Source organism: Colletotrichum navitas, assembly GCF_030913465.1.
Source record: "Colletotrichum navitas strain CBS 125086 chromosome Unknown LY79scaffold_72, whole genome shotgun sequence".
Classification (NCBI taxonomy): domain Eukaryota; kingdom Fungi; phylum Ascomycota; class Sordariomycetes; order Glomerellales; family Glomerellaceae; genus Colletotrichum; species Colletotrichum navitas.
Genome location: NW_026850618.1, coordinates 109,411 through 124,950, shown reverse-complemented (window position 1 = coordinate 124,950; position 15,540 = coordinate 109,411). Strand labels below are relative to the sequence as shown.

The 15,540-nt window shown below is 53.2% G+C and overlaps 6 protein-coding genes across 6 annotated transcripts; 4 read left to right on the top strand and 2 right to left on the bottom strand.

Annotated features, from left to right (window-relative positions):
• Positions 1-600: 600 nt before the first annotated feature.
• On the bottom strand, positions 601-1,158 carry LY79DRAFT_662053 (uncharacterized protein; the record flags this gene model as incomplete). The annotated part of the gene is made up of 1 exon (XM_060562803.1): positions 601-1,158. The coding sequence occupies one exon, from the start codon at positions 1,156-1,158 to the stop codon at positions 601-603; it is 558 nt and encodes a 185-aa protein (XP_060410174.1).
• Positions 1,159-2,712: 1,554 nt separating this feature from the next.
• On the top strand, positions 2,713-4,077 carry LY79DRAFT_523431 (DUF563 domain-containing protein; the record flags this gene model as incomplete). The annotated part of the gene is made up of 1 exon (XM_060555537.1): positions 2,713-4,077. The coding sequence occupies one exon, from the start codon at positions 2,713-2,715 to the stop codon at positions 4,075-4,077; it is 1,365 nt and encodes a 454-aa protein (XP_060410173.1).
• A 1,312-nt stretch (positions 4,078-5,389) lies between these two features.
• On the top strand, positions 5,390-8,757 carry LY79DRAFT_523450 (uncharacterized protein; the record flags this gene model as incomplete). The annotated part of the gene is made up of 3 exons (XM_060555540.1): positions 5,390-6,588; positions 6,651-7,811; positions 7,878-8,757. The coding sequence occupies 3 exons, from the start codon at positions 5,390-5,392 to the stop codon at positions 8,755-8,757; spliced, it is 3,240 nt and encodes a 1,079-aa protein (XP_060410172.1).
• A 48-nt stretch (positions 8,758-8,805) lies between these two features.
• Positions 8,806-13,251, top strand: LY79DRAFT_672773 (DNA repair protein RAD8; the record flags this gene model as incomplete). The annotated part of the gene is made up of 1 exon (XM_060564094.1): positions 8,806-13,251. The coding sequence occupies one exon, from the start codon at positions 8,806-8,808 to the stop codon at positions 13,249-13,251; it is 4,446 nt and encodes a 1,481-aa protein (XP_060410171.1).
• Positions 13,252-13,974: 723 nt separating this feature from the next.
• Positions 13,975-14,784, bottom strand: LY79DRAFT_523386 (ureidoglycolate hydrolase; the record flags this gene model as incomplete). The annotated part of the gene is made up of 1 exon (XM_060555529.1): positions 13,975-14,784. One exon carries the CDS (start codon positions 14,782-14,784, stop codon positions 13,975-13,977), a length of 810 nt encoding a protein of 269 aa, XP_060410170.1.
• A 429-nt stretch (positions 14,785-15,213) lies between these two features.
• LY79DRAFT_565423 (uncharacterized protein) lies at positions 15,214-15,488 on the top strand. Its single transcript, XM_060558729.1, has one exon. It carries the CDS (start codon positions 15,230-15,232, stop codon positions 15,392-15,394), a length of 165 nt encoding a protein of 54 aa, XP_060410169.1. The 5' UTR covers positions 15,214-15,229; the 3' UTR covers positions 15,395-15,488.
• Positions 15,489-15,540: the final 52 nt, after the last annotated feature.

Below are 15,540 nucleotides of genomic sequence, written 5' to 3'. Positions count from 1 at the left end.
CCGCCCTCTCCGCGCGCGTCCAGGCCCCAGCTTTCCTTCCCGAAGGACCGAAACAGCTCGTGTCGTGTGAAAGGGCATCCCTGCTTGCCGTGATTTGATTAGTCATCTCACAGACGACCCACCGTTCCACGTGACAGCTGATCTGTGCTTTCTTTCTAGCTAGTGGATTGCGGGGGAGGGGCAGCCAGCTTCGACAGCTCTGAATCAACCTCAACAGCTGTACAGATCCTGATAGTAATATCTAAATTAACCCGTCGCCCGAAAGGTAGCAATGGCTTTCTAAAAATGTCGTCATAGTCATGCGGCCGCGTATCTTCGGTTCATTGGTACTTGGGCGCGTCTTCTAGGCGCAAGCGGGGACGCAGGAGCCTAGTTGCGCGCAAGAGAATCTGCGATGACAAAAGCGGATCTGTAATTGCCAATGCGCAATTACGGCCTATATCACGACAGAATCATTACGTAGTCAAGTCAGTACTAGAACAACCGAACGGATTCCCTCGCTTGCTGCTCAGGTCCCAAACATTCTGTGACGATAACATTTAATAGTAAATTAAGGTTAGTGTATCAAGAGCAGTCTATTAAGTATCTCAAAGGTAGACTTCAACCCGCCAGCTCGTACTGATGCCCTGGCCGTGGTCCAGAGCCCTCATTAGCCAGTTCATGTGGTTGAGACGTCTGGCCAGACAACTCTGGCTTATAACTCCAACCTCCATATATCGGTGGCTTATCCTGATATGCGACCGATGGTCCTTCCACTTGACCTGTTTGTGTCCTGATTCCTGGCGACACACCTTTCTTCCTTTTGCAGAACCAAAGGACGAGGCCTCCAAATACTGCACCTGCAACGACAGCCCCGACTGCGACTCCCACGATAGCGCCGGTGGGAAGAGCAGGCCCAGCAGCCTCTGCACTGCCGGGGGACAGTGTTGGTAGCTGGGACGGCGACGTGCCTGGGGAAGAAGATGAGTTTCCCGCACCATCGATATCTCCATTATTCGAGGTAACGGCGCAGAAATCATCCATCACTTCGTCCTCAGAATCCATTGCAGCTATGTCCTCTGCAGAAGTTGGATTTGCAGCCCAAAGCGAGAATTGTCCTGCGTCCAGATTGACCTGAAGGTATGCAGATGCAAGGAACTGCCAACCAAGTTGCGCCATGTCGTTGGCATTAACATCCTGCATGGAGTCAATCAAAAGGTCCGGACCTGTACTATTGACGAGGACTTCCCCGGTCTGCTGTTCAAAATAGACGTTGGGAAGGACAAGCTGTTCGTTCGGAACGTGTATGTTGAGGCCTGACGAGAGACTTATGGTCAAATCTCCATCATAACTGTTCAACGATTTTATATCAGTATGTTTTCTCCGTCAACACAAGTCCATGTTTGGAAGTTATTGCATATCAAGTGACTTACGGAAGGTGCTCAGGAAAATATGGAATATTCCAGTAGTGGTATCCAATGGATCAGGTCATATTGTATATGTCGTTGCCGGTTTTATTCATAAAAGTATTGAAAAATGGCACCAGGGGCATCCTCATCATGACAGGATACAGACCATTGAGGTAGGAAAGCAAAAGTCTGCCCAGGGCCGCCAATCGACAATTCCATGCCTCTTGCCACCTTGCCACCTTGCCGTTTGACAGAGAAACATTTCCAATCCTGATAGGAATTGGGAAAGGAGCGCAAGCCCCCTCAACTTGTGTGGTGAAGCAAGACAATAAAAGAAAGTAAATACCAAGACACATGTAGGAGGCCAGCACTCCGTAAGGCTCCATTGTAAGTCCAGCCTTGTTGTCAAATTTGTCGAGAGCCCGTATGATTATTGTCTTTGTTGGAGGAATAACCAAACTGTCAAGTTACAAAAGCAGACCGAGACGATGTTGTTCAATCAAAAGAAAACGGGAAAAAGAGAGAAGTGTGTCCAAGGAACCCGAGAGAAATGGCGGAAAACGTTAGTTGTCTGCTCTGAGTTGTTCTCTGCCCGGTCTCTCAAGTGGGAGGATGTAGGTGCCTTGGAATTATGCAAGATATCAATCGCCCCCCTGCCCAAAAGAAATGAAGCGGAACAGGATTGTATCATCTTTGGCGTTTTGGGTAGTTGGTCTGTTGCTCAGTTGTTGGAAGATTGACGATGAACGCATGCTAATCATTGGACCGGAGCAAGACTCACCCCTGTTTTTGGCCAACGACAATTCATTCATCTGCAGCTGCTGCATTATACCCATGCGTTTACCGCCATTCTTCCTTATGAGAACACGACTTCACGCAAACACCTACAGCTCGCATTTGGGACCCTCTTGCAAATTAGATTGACAGATACTGTAGCAATTAGGCAAGTTTGCCTACATGGGTCTTGCGCCCCTGCCCCTGCCGCGCTTTAATCTGGAGGTGCAGATCAAGCGAATAAGACTGGAGGAGTTACCAAATAGTCCGCCTCAGTCTCTTGCTGGGGTTGAGCCGGCGTCCTTCCACGTCTTTTCTAAACAAACATTTTCTCGTCGAGACAGTCATTCAGCAGGGAAATTCATCTTCAAGTGATCTTTTTGAGGGCTAACTTCTCAATATGCATGGTCGATTTCCTTGTGGCAAAAGACGAGCCATGCCGCTTGTGTTAATAATTCTCCTAAACCTCATCTTTTTCACCTTCTCAGACTATGCGGCCAGCAGCCGTCGTGCCTTCAACTATGTCCTACCCAAAAGCCACACAAAGCCGATGCCAAAGGTGCCTCTCTCCTTGCCGGAAGCCGACCAACTCAACCAGTCTGAGCACTTGGAGCCTGGATTCTGTAAAGACCGCTTTGATATGCAGTATATTTACGATCTCCGCGACCACGCCATTCAGTACTGCTCATCAGGATCCACAAGCACTTTGACGTGTTTTCACAGCCATACGCAGTCTAATAACGACCGCGATTCCCTCTGTATTGGCCAAGGGGCAGTTTTGGATCCAAAGAACCGTAGATTCACCCTTGACTGTGAAGTCCGACAACCAAACCAGAACGAATCCTCACGGGGTCTCATTCCATTCGATTCTATCAGAGGCTACTGGTATGACACTGGGCCGGGTTTCCTGCTCAACAGTTTTATGACTATTGAAGGCAGTTCGCAGAGGGACCTCCTTCCTGATAGCCACTACGTCACAAACGTTGGCAACAGGCGCCCTTTCACAGTTCTTGTCAAACGCGAAGGCCATTCCAACATTTGGCATTCACTCATGGAGATATGGTCTTTCACCATGACTCTTGATGTACTTCGTCTTAGTCCAAACGTTGTTGAGCCTCAGGAGCCATTCTTTACCGTGCCTGAAGACATTCCAAAGGCTCAGGTTATCTTTATGGATGACCATACGGAGGGTCCTCTATACCCGCTTTGGCAACTCTTCGCAGGTCGCAAACCTGTCCGTTTTAAGGAAGTTTTGGAAGACGGAAATCAATCAAAAGCGTTCGCCGAAACACCACAAAACCTCATTTTACCTCTTGCTGGAGGAAGCAATCCCCTTTGGCAGAATGACTGGGAGGAAAGAGACTGCAAAAATGCTCCTTTACTAAAGATTTTCGTCCAGAGAATCATGCAGCATTTTGGCATCAGATATGAGAGAGGACGAAAGCCGACGAAAAGTCTTCAGATTACGTTAATTGATAGGAAAGGGTCGCGTAAGCTTCTGCAGCAAGACGCCTTGCTTAGAGCAGTACGCAGCAAGTTTCCAGACATCAACACACAACTGATCGACCTTGCGACGCTCCCCTTCGCTGAACAAATACGAATCGCCCAAACAACGGATGTGTTGGTTGGTGTGCATGGTGCAGGGCTCACCCATACGATGTTCCTGCGCGAAGGGGCTGCGGTCGTAGAGATCCAGCCGGAAGACATGTTCCATAAGGGCTTTCGGAATCTGGCGAAAATGATAGGGGTTCATTATGTTAGCACCCACGCAGAGATGGTGGGCGCGGAAGAGGATCAGAAGAGCAGAAAGAGAGGTCTGGTGAGACGCGATAGATGGCATTGGGCTGATATCCGCATTGAGGAGGACAGATTCCTTGAGTTGATCAACACCGCAGTTGAGTTAACGCAGCAGTAGTTATCTGAACGTATCTGCGGTGGATAAGGCCAGCTGCTGGTGTTGCCATTGAACAATTCAAGTTTTCAAGAAATGAAGACATTCGGATCGGTGGCCTCTTTCAATTCAATATGCCCCAGCAATCTATCTGCCACTGTATCATCGTTTTCAATCATGTCACAACTTGTTGCTGGACTAAAAACAACCCTCAATTATGTGTCCAGGAACAGAACCATTCGCGTGATCTTGTCACATCTTCAGGATAGACTTGTAGGAAGCCACTAACTTTTCGCACCAGTAACTTCCAAGGCGCTGACCTCGACGCCGAGTTCGAATCGCATCCAGTTCCTGAGCTCGACGGCCACGAGTGAGTCGATGCCCTAGCTTGCCAAAAGGTGAAATCAACCTTTCTGGGAACAGACAGAGACCACCCCCACAGATACATCTTACCTCTGTTGATTCATGCCATCTCCAGCAATGAAGCAGCCAGATCTGGACCTTGGTTGACAGTTCTCCATCCATGAAGTGCCAGACACCTTTGCACGTCCTTGTCGACCTCATCTTGTCTTGTCTTAAAGCAAGATGTGTAAGTTTTGTAATTGGTTGAATATTACATTTCCACTTCAACAAAACATGATATCGCTGAGGCTTTATAAGAATTAGTTGAGTTAAAGCAGATCTCTCCATTCTTTTCCTGTTTAGACACCCGGTATTTGAAACATCGATGACAAAAGCACCTCATTCAATGGCGTCAAGGAGAGCCTTCGTATGCCATTGATGACAAGGCACATACTTACATACCCAGGTATCTTCAAGTGGGTCTCCAAGATGTCAGTTGAGCACCATTCCCATGGATATACCAAAAGTGAAACTTTCGCGATGTTTGACGAGAGCATCTGTGAGCACATATTCACGCTTCAGGGGCAGCTCTCGCTTTTCACAACAAGGGCGCTCGCCTCTTGAAGTGCGTGATGGGCAGCACTCGCCAAGACCACCCGCCTCCTTTGACCTAGCCCTCTTCTCTGCCCTCGAGGGCGAGCCCAAAGAGAAAACTTCTCCCACCTTTCTTACTTCTCTCACCCAGATTCACCTTCTTTTGCCTTCATCCACACTCTGAAAGAGCCAGCTGAGAGAAAGAGAGAGAGAGTCTTTTGCTGATCATCACCAAGCACCAAAGAACACCATCGTTCTTTGAGGTTTTTAGCTTCGACTTCTTTCTCAGGATCCCCTTCTTTGCTCTTTTGCCCCCTCATACCATCACCTCACCCCAGCAAATCCTATTTCACCTACACCCATGCCCCTCTCCAAGTTTTTCGCATCAACTTGATTCGGCATGGAAGACGAAAGTAGTTGGCTCACTCAGGCTTTGATGGCGGAGGGAATACCAGCTCATCAAACGTACCATGGCGAAGAGCCGGTCTACGACAACGCCTGGACGGATGACCAACCTTCAATAATCAACCAGACCGAGTTGGCTCAGGATATGGCGCCCGAGGCTGACACGAGCACGCCACTCGCTGAGCATCAGATGCCGCCGCAGGATTTGGCTGATTATCCTGCGAATTTCAACCAGGCCAGTGGCTCTCACACCGTGGCTCCGGCGGCTTACATGGGCTATGAGCTTCTCGCAGTCCATCCCCAACAAGAAAACCGAAGCTATTACTCTGCTTACAGCAATCAGCAGACTTTGGATGCTCAACCGGGAGAATTATGCGCCTTTGAAAACACCCAGAACCTTCAGCCTCACAACTATGAAGGGGTCGGTAATGAAAACATCATCCCAATCAACGGTCCAATCAACAATGGCTTGCCTGAGCAACCCCAAGGTCAATTGCATCAGTCTGACTTCGATTTAAACTATGGCCAATTCTTCGATGATAACTATTTTGGCGATGGCAAGGAAAGCTTCGACATTCCTCTTGGTGATGCCTCTCATCAGCCTCAGAACCCTACGTCTGCTGGTCCGCTTCTCTACGCCCCCCGACGAGCGGCTGGTGAGCAAGACAGCGAGACCAACGTGCAGATCTTGCTTGGAGCTCACGCTCAATCCGGCGAGGATATCAACATGCTAGGAATCTTCCAAACACCAGAGGGACTCCTCAAAGTCTTGATAGACGCCTGCGAGCTGGAAGACAATCGGCTTCCTGTCCCGGGCTTGTTGCTGCATCAGAATGGGCATCGAGTGGGGCGCTGCGAAGACTTGGACGAGCGGGCTGTTCTCACGCCGCGGGACTCCTTCAGCATCGTATTCAACAGAGCGCTCAAGCTCGGCTTCGACAAAGTCGCCGAGGAGGGCGGCGTCGCTTTCAGGGTTGCCACTATGTGCTCTGGCACGGACGGCCCGATCTTGGCTCTACGCGAATTCGCCGAGGCAGCCACTGGGCGTGGCTACCTTGGTGTCCTTCGTTATGACCATGTATTCAGCGTTGAGATCGATCCGTTCAAGCAAGCTTTCATTGAGAGAAACTCTCCCCCTTCCGGACCCATCTTCAGAAACGTCATAGACGTGGGGAGACCTGGCGCAGTTCAAGCGTAAGCTGAGCCGAATTCCTGTTTTGTCCCCCTCCCCGAGACAATCACTGACAGTATTGTAGTATGACGGCATCCGGTGCTATGGCAGACATCCCGACGGATATCGATGTTCTCGTTGCTGGTAGCTCCTGCGTAGACTTCTCAGCCCTCAACGTCCAACGAGAGAACAAGAAGAAGGCATCCGGCTTGCAGAAGCTTTTTGAGGAATTCAAGAAACGAGGCATCACCGACGTCCTCGGCCAAGAGGATCCCATTGCGGACGAAGTTATTGAGGGTCTCAAGGAGCTCTTCGAAAACATCGACAACGAAAAGGGGGAGTCGACCAAGACGTTCTTGTCGGTTCTGTTATACGTCCATGCGCACCGCCCCAAGATTGTCATCCTGGAGAATGTCACCAAGGCACCGTGGAACCAATTCAAGGGGTTCTGGCTCCCCGCCATCGGATACAGTGCCGCCGTGGTTCAGGTGGATTCCAAGAACTTCCTTGTGCCCCAAACGAGACAGAGGAAGTACCTGGTTGCAGCCGACGGCAGAAGATACGGTGACGGCGCCTTGCAGATCGTCAACGAATGGGCCAAACTCATGGCCCCTTCACAATGGTTCAAGAACCCCCCGGACCTGCAGAGGTTCCTGCTTCCGCCCTCGGACCCGCGCGTCCTGCAAGCCAGGTTCCAGCTGGAGAGGGCTTTGCTGTCGAAGCCCAAGAAGGACGTTGAAGCCGTCGTGTGCCAGAATGACCATCGACTTGCGCGGCGGAACGAGGGGCTCGGCGACACTCACCCTTACACTCGACTTGACACTCGTGGTAATGTCGTGCCTCGCGAGGAATCCTGGCGTGGCTACATATCTGCCATCACGACGCGGATGCAGGACCTCCTGGACATCACCTGCTTGAGGGGCAGCATCAGGGGGTTCGATTTCACGTTCAAGCTCCTTGTTCTCGATCTCGGGCAGAACGTGGACCGCCAAAGCGCCAGACTGGGCGTCATGCCTTGTATTCTGCCGTCCTGTGACCCATTTCTGTCGTTCTACGGCCGTCCTGTCTTGGGTCTGGAGTGCCTTGCCGTACAGGGTATCCCGATCGATCGCATATCCATCTCGGTGGAGAAGGAGGCTCAACTGAAAGACCTGGCGGGCAATGCCATGACGACAACAGTCGCAGGCGCGGCCATCTTGTGCGCCATCATTGCCGAGAGAAGCTTTGTGGCCAAGGCACGCAGTCAGTACATTGTCGTTCCCGGCTTGTCCACGGCTGACGTAATTGGCCCTGTCGGGACCCCCTCCCCCAGCCTCTACTTGCCTTGCCCGGCCGATCAAGCGATCCCTGCGTACCTTCTTCCTGATTCACCTTTCGATTTCGAGATCTACGCCAACGATTTCGACTACCCCGTCAACCCCGTCGACCCAAGCATTCAGCCACTTGCTTCTCCCTCCATCATTCCTACTGCCGACGCGAACAACTCACCCACGGCGGACGCGAGCAAGATGGAGTGGCAGAACGCCCTCTTCGACACCTTGCACAGCAAGCTGGTAGTTGGCTTCCTCACCGACCTCTGTGGCAAGGGCCGTCGCAACTGTCTCTGCGATGCCTTCCGCAAACATCAACACACCGGAACCTACTGGCGCTGTGATGACTGCGATGAGATTCGCTGTGAATCCTGCACGGGAAACCCCGAGCACAACTTTGACAAGCTTCACCCTGTCGACTCTACCCGCTTCATTGACAAGAGTGTGGCTTATCAGCTTGCGACCGTCGCATTCCCAGCCCATCTGTTTGTCGACATGGCCAAACTCCATGTAGATATCCTCGACGGTCCCAATGATGACCAGTTCCATCACCACCGCGCCGCTTTGCAACTGGCAATCGAAAAGTGTTGCGGCTCCAAGCACTACTTTCAGACAAGCCTCAAGTTCAGAGAAGACATCACTGTGACTTACGAGTCGATCGACTCCTACATCACTCTTGTTGCCACCGAGAAGGAGCTCACGTGGAACTTCCATGTGCGACAGAGTTATTTCGATCATACAGATCCTTCCATGGAACCGAATGAGGCGACCAAGAACGCCACTTATCAACTCAACTCACTGCAGTATGACCTTAGCAAGCCTCTTTTGAAGGCCGTCATTTCCGACCCCCAAGCCAGCATTATCCCCACTGAGGACAACTAGAAGTTGTATATTCAGCAAGAAATCGGCATTCAGATCCTCCAGGAGCCCATGCGATTTAGCCCTGGTCCGGGTCCTTCGGAAGGGTTTCGCCAGCAGATCGTCGGTCTGCCTGATTATCCTCACTGGATGGACCAGGTTGCTGAGAACATTCGCGGAGATTTTCACTTCACCAACACGTGTGGCACTCCGTTTGGAATTCTCTATACGCGCAAAGATGAAGGCCGCAGCCGTGTCTACCACATGCTGAACACGAACAGTACGACAAGTGCGAGCAGCGACCGATGGGTCCTGACGAGCAACCCCAGAAAGCTCGAGCCGGACGAGTCACGAGACATCATTTGCATATTCCCCGAAGACTTCACCCACTTCGTAGAAGTTGCTGATCAACAAGCGCCTCGGGAACTTCCTGCCACGGTACCAGGCGTGTGGATGCCTCTGAAGTCAGACTACCGGCTTACCATCTGTGACCGCGATTCAGCTCTTACGGTTCGGTTCAGTAATCTGGCGGAGCAGTCAGCCATCCAGGGCAACTGCCAATCTTCGATTCCGTCTATTTTGGTCAGATTTGACAACACCAACATGCACTTTCCTGTCAAGTCGCTCCCTGCTCAATGGACCGCTTCTTTGCATCCCAACAATAACGGTAATGAACCCTGGGTTCCAGTTGCGAACCATGAAGTCAAGGATGCCTTGGCCTTGTTCTCCTCTGCCGTCAACAAAATCAAGAGAACTTCTGAATACTCCGACCAGGTTCGCAGTCTAAATGTCAGAAACATTACACTTGACGCAAGCAACCCGTGTCACAGTTGCTCACCTGAGCCCGCCAAGGTTCTTCATCGCTGGGACGAGAATGGCAACATCGAACGCGTCGAAGATGAGCAAATGGCTGCACGGACTGAACAATATCTGCGGCAGCGACCGGCACCATACGAGATTCAGGCCTGGATAGATCCAGACGTTGGAGGCGCTGGTCGGTTGAGCATCCTCAGCTTCAGAATTCTTCTCGGACCCGTTGCACTTGCGCACCGAGCATTCGGTCACTTTCCCAAAGACAAGGACCTCATGTCGACCTTTCTCCGCTCACTCCAAGGAACCGGCACTTTTGATGTCCAATTTGAGTTTTGGGACCCGAGTTTGAAGGAGTTGCGCCCGTTCAAGCATAGCCTGGCCCCTATCAGGGAGGGTGACTTTCCCTTGGACATTGTGAGGCAGCCCCCCAGCTTTGCTCGCAACGACATGGCTTTACGACGTGATCAATTGGAGGCTGTGAAGTGGATGCTGAAGCGGGAACGCGCAAACGACACATTCATCGAGAAGGAGTTCGAAGAGTGTCTCCTGCCGTCGGTCAATGTGCGTCTGCATGCCACGGCCAGCGTGGAGAACCTCGCGCGTGGCGGCGTTCTGGCGCACGACATCGGCTACGGCAAGACTATCGTTACGCTTGGTCTTGTCGATATCTCCACCGCCAATCCTGATAATGAAGCTAGTTCCATTCGGGATCGGATGATGTGGCTGGGAGACACCAGTCTCATCCACCTCAAGGCAACGTTGGTTATTGTTCCACCTCACATTGTTGGGCAGTGGGCCAACGAGGCTACGAAGTTCATTGGAGGCAATTCGAGACGTCACGGAAATGGCCTTCTTGCTGTTCACGTTATCACGAGACCTACGGATGTAGTGCGAGAGAAACTGGTCGCGGCGGACATCATTATCGTCAGCAGCACCTTCATCTGTTCGGACAAGAACATGGAGAAGCTTGCAGCGGTGTCTAAGCTTCCGCCTATCCACCACAAAAAGTCTTCTCTCAAGGGCCGGGACCACAATGACTGGTACTACGAGGCCGTCGAGACCATTCGACACTCAGGTTTCGACTTCGGTAACCCGGACAGCATGAGCAATATGCAGCTCGATACCGTTCTGCAGGGTCGACGAGAGACTACAAACGACTGGACCCAGCAGGCCGTAGAAAACAACGTGGGCCCTAGCGACCGAAAGACCCAACAGACTGCGCGAACAACTTCCAAGAAGAAAGTACCGGGCCCGAGACCTAACGCCAAGGCCAAATCTGTTGTTGCCATCGACATAATGGAGGTCTTCAAAAAGGCCGAGCTTCTCGAGATGTACACCTTCCAGCGAGCTGTTCTCGATGAGTTCTCATACGAAAACACCCCTGTTACTACCTTCTTCCAGAACGCCGTTGCTTCAGCGAAATGGATTCTATCCGGAACACCCCCCACGGCCGACCTTGGTCGGATTTGCGAGATTGGCAAGCTACTCAATATCCACGTTGCTCGCGCCACGCCCTCTATGCCGGCATATTTCCCGAAAATTACGACCGGACCCCGAATTTCAGAGCAGACCGACGCCGAGAAGTACTACAGCTACGTAGAGCCCCATTCTGCGCAGCTTGCCATCGAGCGCCATGAGCAAGCACATCGGTTTATCTCGCACCTCTTCCGCAAAAACAAGACGGATGTGGACAATCTGCAAGTTGAAGAATACATGCGCTTTGCTGCCATGCAGCCACAGGAGGCCTTTGTCTACCACCTGGTGCAGCAGCTGCTCTACGACGCAAAGTTTGACGTCCAAGACATGTCATGCCACTTCGCGCTGTTGGTACAGGACGTGTTGAACAAAGAGAAGGCGGCCGGCTCTGGATTGAAGGTCAAGGCCTCGGGAAAATCGCTCTGGTCTGACGCCATTGATGTCCTACTTTTGCTTTCGTCCACTTCCGTCTCGTACAGTCATTCTGGCCTTAAAGCCATGAAATGGATCGGTGAAACGGACGAGCTTACTCTCCGTACACTGAGTTCACGCGCGTGCCGCGCAACTGCCATGTACGTTGACCGTTGCTCGCAGATATTGGCCTCGCAGTTCGACCAGATGGTCTATCTTGCAAACCTCATCGAAAAGGACGACACTGAGCGCACTGCAACCTGGAAGGCCAAGCAAGAAGCATACATGGGCCATATGAGAGACATAATCGACATATTCAGGCATGATAAGGCGGAAGTCGTTGGCGACCGGCAATGCCTCGTCTACATCAAAAACGCCATCATTGACAAGATCTCACGCCCGGGAGGTCCATACGAGCAGTCGACGAGACGCGATCTTTGGGATATCAAGACCTGGGCGGAGCGTGACGGCGGCCCTGCAGTCTTCGGTCCTGCCGATTGGTGGCTTCTGGAAGAAGACGACGAACTACCCATGGAGGAGCTCAAGATTCTCGTGCACCGTTGGGTCGATCCCCCGGTCGATGGCCCCGTCAACACAAAGGACGATGCAATCCGTATCATCCGAGCCAAGCAGCTCGACCCCAGCCAGCGACTCCACCAAGCGATGGCACTCGGGGTTGGATTGAAGACAAACGACGTTGTTGACGACGCTCTAGTTCGTCTTAAGAAGCATCTGGCTGGCGGCCTCGCAAAGGATGACTTTGAGTTTGGCGTACAATTGCCTGCCCACCGACCCCGCAAGGGCCGAAAGGTCAAGCCCAGAGGACAGGAAATCGACGAGACACTCAACTGCTTCATGCTGGTTATCCAAAGCATTCAAGCCGGCATCAAAACCACGGTTGAAGCCTGGCGGCACCAAATCTTCGTTCTCAAAGAAGACTGCCTTCAAAAGAAGGAGTTCAACGCCCATGACAATCTTCCCCTCAAGTGCTTCGGATGCCGCGACATCATCAAGGAAGCGCGGCGTGGATTCCTGTCCATCGCCTGTGGCCACACACTCTGCGCCAGTTGCCACGGTTATTTCCAGGAGGGTGGTGCTCGCGTCTGCCCAGTCGAAGGTTGCCAGGCATTTAGTCAGGGGTCATTTGTGCCCTGGGATACATTGTTGGCCAAGGGCAACAACAACATCGACACGGACTTGGAAGTAGTGCCGGGTTCCAAGATTCTGGAGATTGAGAAAATCATTCTTGAAGAGGTCAGAGATGACGAGAAAGTTCTTATCTTTGCTGCCTATGCCGGCATCAAGTCAGAAATCCACACCCAGCTGTTCGACGGTGCAGACGATACTGTCGGAGTTTACATGACGGATGGTGGAGAACAAGATTCTCAAACCATCGACTCCTTCAAGAACCACCAAGGAAAGGCCGTACTAATCCAGAGCCTCATGTCCTCAGAGTCTGCTGGAACCAACCTAACCGAGGCCAACCATGTGATTTTCGCCGGTGTTCTCTTCACGGACTCGGATAACTACACGATGTACATGAACCAGGCCAAGGGCCGCGTGATTCGACAAGGCCAGACCCGCAAGGTGGCCATATATCACCTCATATCGCCGGGTACGTTGGAGTTCGACATCTTCAATCAGAGACAGGGCGGCCGAATCCGCGATTGGGGCCACCCACATGGCCGGATCCGCCTCCCGGTCCCAGACGATGCTCGCGTCGATCCGGCATACCCCCTCCGATACCGCCCTTATCTTGAGGAGTCCACAGTTGAGAAGCTTCTTCGATCCGTCGAGTTTGAAGAGTTTGAGGGCTAAGAAGAGACATTGTATTGAGCCAGATACACATGTGAAGGATTTCTTTGGTTGCGTCGCCGCGAAGATTGCTATTAGGAATGAAACGCAGCGAATATGAGAGACGACAGACTAGTGTGCGACACAGGTTCCAGAGGACAGATTCAGAAGTTACCCAGAGGCGGTGTCGGGAGGGTCTGGGGAGCTGCTTTCACCAAGTGGGGAGGGGGCTCTTAATCATGTTTTAGTATACTTCACGAGAAGTGGCCTTGGGTTGAGGTTTAGGATTGTCAGAGTGCAAAGAAACGGGTTCAACACGGATCACCATGGCTATAAAACACAGAAAACAATAAAAGATCTATTGATCACCAATGCCGGCCGGGTTTCACATGTGATGTGCTCACGCATCCAGTCGCTTCTTATACCTCGCAGCTCCAAATCCTGTGATATGTTGAGCAATCTGGTGAAAAGGTATTTCAACAAACCCTGATACCCCGCCCCCTCTTGCCCAACAACACTCCTCCGTCTACTCATTCCACGAACATGTCTGATGGGGTGACCAGCCACGCCCGCACTCACACATCCAATCGGTCATCGTACAAGCCCTCAATCGTCGATCCAAACGCAGCTAATGTCTTTGTCACAGTTTCGCTTTCAAACGCCGCCTCTCGCGTTTTTTTCTTTTCGTTTATTTTTCCGAAGCAGGGGGAAAAAAAAACTAAAAAAAAAAAAACTCACCCCCTACCCTCACAGCTTGGAAGCTGGAGGCATTCTCTCCGGGACCTGGACCACGACCCCGGCGCCTTCGGAGGCGGCGTCGAGTTCGACCTCCTGGCAGTCCTCGACGGCGACGCCGCTCGCGAACTGGGTGACGACGAAGTCGATGGCGGTGCCCTGGGGGCCGAGGGCCACCATGGGCGCGTGCCAGGTGCCGGCGCCGTAGGTCACGGCCTGGCCCGGGTAGGCGACGAAGGCCTTGAGGCCCTTGAGGTCGGGCAGGCCGGGCCCCTTGCCGCCGGTGGCCGGGGCCGGGAGGGCGTCGGTCTCGGAGCCCAAGGTGGCGGCGAGGGTCGGGGCGACGATGACGAGGTATGCTGCGGCGTGGACGCCGGCGGAGGCGGCGAGCGGGGCGAAGGTCTGGGTGGTGAAGGGGTGGCGCTCGAGGACGGCGACGCGGAAGCGGCCGCCGCGCTCGGGGCCGGCGTAGGTGGTGTAGGGCAGCAGGGTGGAGATGGGCGGGGCGGCGGCGGCGGGGCGGGCGGGCTCGAGGGCGCGGGCGGCGCAGGAGAAGAGGCTGACGACGGGCCTGGCGGCGCCGCTGGGCGCCTGGGCGTAGAGGTCGAGCGGGGCCGAGACGTGCTGGTACTTGATGGCGGTGCCCTGGTTGGCGGGGACGGCGGAGAAGGAGGCCGAGACGGCGGGCGGGAGGGAGGCGGCGGGGAGGACGTCCGGGTGGGGGTTCTCTATCACGTCGCCGAAGGGGGCGAAGGAGAAGCGGGTGAGGGGCTCGGCGGGGACGAGGATGGTGAGGGGGATTGTGAGTCTTGTCGGAGGCATGAGGGGCGGGTTATTGTATTTGTTTATTTAGTTTGGGGGTTTTGTTTTCTTTTAAGGGCGGTTATTTTTTTTTTCCTTTCCTTTTTCCCCTTCTTCTTCTTTGGTTTCCTGATGCGAGATCGAGTGAGGGCGTGTGTGAGCCCGGAGCATGAGCTTGACGGGGACTGGAAGTGAGAATCGGGTATGAGAGGTGGGGGATGAGAGGGAGGGTTGAGGCCGGAGTGAGAGTAGAGCTATCGAGTGAGAGAGCGAGAGTGGGGAGCTCGCTCCCATTGGGAAAGCTTCCCGCTTTGGGGGCTGGCCTGTGCGTGTCGGTCCCCCGAGCTTCAGCGCATGGGGTCTGATGGGACACGATAAGGGTGCGGGGAGCTCGGGTGTGGAATCGTTAACAGACGCTATCTGTGCTGAGCAATTGTTCGCCGATGGTCCTGTTTTTCTTTTTTTCATGTCGAAAACGGTATTGGGGACCGGGGGGCGGGACTCCCCCCATCCCGGACGGAACTCTGGAATGCACTGTCTCGGACTTCCCAACTTCAGGGGACCCAAACGTCCCCAACGCACGTACATATGCAGGCCAGAAGGGCAGAAAGGGCATTGCCTCCGCAGATGAGAGGTCGCCCATTTCTCTGTCCGGCTTGGACTTACATGTACCGGGAGCTAGGGGGAGAGCTCTTTGCTGTCCCCCCCCCCCCCCCCCCCCCCCCGGGTGCTTCAGGTCACCCGGTCGATCTTAGTTCAGAGGGCGCTGCCAGACGC